Consider the following 2595-nt stretch of genomic DNA (forward strand, 5'->3'; position numbering starts at 1 on the left):
TTGCATTACATTGTGCTATACATATCCAAAGTACTGTACAACCATTAAATCCTGATTCCTGCCTGCGCTGTGTAAGGTAAGCGGCTAACTACTTTGATGATGTTTAGATGGATGAGCAAGTGATCCCAAGTACAAACATTTTCCCAGTGAATCTCAGGCCGGAGCCACATTTGGAAAAGGGATCCGGCTTTGCAGGGGAGTAGGAAAGGGACACGGGGGCTCTGTAGTCTCCCTTGTAATTGGGGAAGGGAGGGTACGTCAGTGTAAATCCACCCCCTTTCGCTCCGTCTGAGTGAGAGTCTCTGCGCTCAGCTCTGCCTCCCAGCCACCCTCCCACGCCTCCTGCGAGGTGCAGCAGCTCTACATAAACACAGCCCCGCTGCTAGCGCAGGGGACTCGCCTCTTAGCCTGGCCCAGGAGGCTCGCCCAGCGGGCAGCACGGGGGAAATAAGCAAGGTGAGGTGAGGCGGCGGCTCCTTCAGCACTTGGCGTGAGGCGCGGCGGCAGCTCAGCCCGCGCCCGCAGAGAGGGAAGGGGCCAGAGGAGACGCTGCCCGCGCCCGCAGTGAGCGGCTCTGCCAGCGCGGAGCAGAGGACGGCGAAAGGGGCCGAGAGGCGGCGGCTCTTCCCACGGCCGGCGGGAGGAGAGGCGGCTGCACCCCGCCACCCGCCGGAGTAAGGGCAGGAGGCGGCAGCGGGCTCGCTCCGGGATGGCCCTGGCGGACAGCGCCCGGGGGTTGCCGAACGGGGGCGGCGTGTCCCCAGCGGCGGGGCCGGGCTCGGGGGCCGCGGGCTCGTCCGCCTTCCCGGAGATCGTGGAGCTGAATGTGGGCGGGCAGGTGTATGTGACGCGGCGCGGCACGGTGGTGTCGGTGCGGGACTCGCTGCTCTGGCGCATGTTCTCGCAGCAGCAGCCCGGCGAGCTGCCCCGGGACAGCAAAGGCCGCTTCTTCCTCGACCGCGACGGCTTCCTCTTCCGCTACATCCTGGACTACCTGCGGGACCTGCAGCTGGTGCTGCCCGAGCACTTCCCCGAGCGCAGCCGCCTGCAGCGGGAGGCCGAGTACTTCCAGCTGCCCGAGCTGGCGCGCCGCCTGGCGCAGGGCCGGGGGGCGGCCGGCGGGGGGGCGCGCCCCGCCGCCCTGAACCGCGACGGCTCCCTCTGCGCCGACGAGCCGCCGTCCCTGCTCGGCTACCTGGAGGCGGAGCCGCCCGAGGCTGGGGGCGCTGCCTCGGCCCCGTCGCCCACCTCCAGCCGCAGCCCCTCCGGCGGCCCGCTGCTCACCCCGTCGCAGTCCCTGGACGGCGGGGCGGGGCGGCGCTCGGGCTACATCACCATCGGCTACCGCGGCTCCTACACCATCGGGCGGGAGGCGCAGGCCGACGCCAAGTTCCGGCGGGTGGCGCGCATCACCGTGTGCGGCAAGACCGCGCTGGCCAAGGAGGTGTTCGGCGAGACGCTGAACGAGAGCCGCGACCCCGACCGGCCCCCCGAGCGCTACACCGCCCGCTACTACCTCAAGTTCAACTTCCTGGAGCAGGCCTTCGACCGCCTCTCCGAGGCCGGCTTCCGCATGGCCGCCTGCTCCTCCACCGGCACCTGCGCCTTCGCCCCCGAGCAGGGCGGCCCCGCCGACGACAAGATCTGGACCAGCTACACCGAGTACGTGTTCTGCAGGGACTGAGCCGGCAGACACGCCGGGGCAGACCGCCCTGTGCGTCCCCAGCCCCTCACACACAGCGCCCTCCATCAGCCTCTCCCCTACACTCCCCCCATGCTCCCAGCTGTGTGCCAGCTCCTCCACCCCCCCCCCGCACAGGAGATGTTCGAAACTCTGCCTGTCTCCTCTCTACCCCTCAGACCCAGGGGGTGAGGGGAACTCCCTCTCCCTTACGCCCAGAGACTCTCTTCCCACGAACTGGGCACCATACCCCACTGAGAAGGGGGGAGGGGAGGAATACCTTCTCCATGTTTTAACTTCTCCTCCCATCCCATCCCCATGTTTTAACTTCTCCTTGTCCCTGCTCAGCAACCTTGCAGATTTACAACTGCCCACCCAACTATGAAATGGTGAGTGGGACAGCTATCTGTGATGATGGGTTATCCCTCTTGCTCATGATTTTCCTCCAGGAGGTGTGTGAGATTGGGGGCTGGGAATGACTGATCCTCCAGGACCAATTACTTCCTTATCCCTTCCTATTCCATCTCTATCCTTCCCCAAAGCCCTGAACTTAGAAGCTCTTGAACTGGATCAAGTGTGTGTGGCTGGTGAAGGAGGCTGATGGCCAAGGACAAGTATCAAACCAAGTACTCTGGATTACCAACCACTTGAACTGTTAAACCAACTTGGAAGAACAATGTCTATCCTCACTAGATATAAAGCAACAATTTCTTGAAAACTTACAGTGCTTGTGAATCATAACTTTCATAGGTGGTGTAAAATCCTTAGTGTCACAAAGTTACCATAGACAGGAACTACATAAAAATCCATTTCACGTTCCTTAAACTCCTTTAAAGTGGATTGGTGTGACATAAACCAGGCTGGTCAGAGAGGAGGTAGAGTGCCTGTTTCCTATGAAAGTGAGATTTTTAGAT

The 2595-nt window shown here is 62.4% G+C and overlaps 1 protein-coding gene across 1 annotated transcript; it reads left to right on the top strand.

Moving 5' to 3' along the window:
* The first annotated feature begins 288 nt into the window (after window positions 1–288).
* On the top strand, window positions 289–1970 carry KCTD12 (potassium channel tetramerization domain containing 12). Its single transcript, XM_034758319.1, has one exon. The coding sequence runs from the start codon at window positions 710–712 to the stop codon at window positions 1682–1684; it is 975 nt and encodes a 324-aa protein (XP_034614210.1). The 5' UTR covers window positions 289–709; the 3' UTR covers window positions 1685–1970.
* The last annotated feature ends 625 nt before the right edge of the window (window positions 1971–2595 follow it).

The sequence above is a fragment of the Trachemys scripta genome, chromosome 1, assembly GCF_013100865.1.
Source record: "Trachemys scripta elegans isolate TJP31775 chromosome 1, CAS_Tse_1.0, whole genome shotgun sequence".
NCBI lineage: Eukaryota > Metazoa > Chordata > Testudines > Emydidae > Trachemys > Trachemys scripta.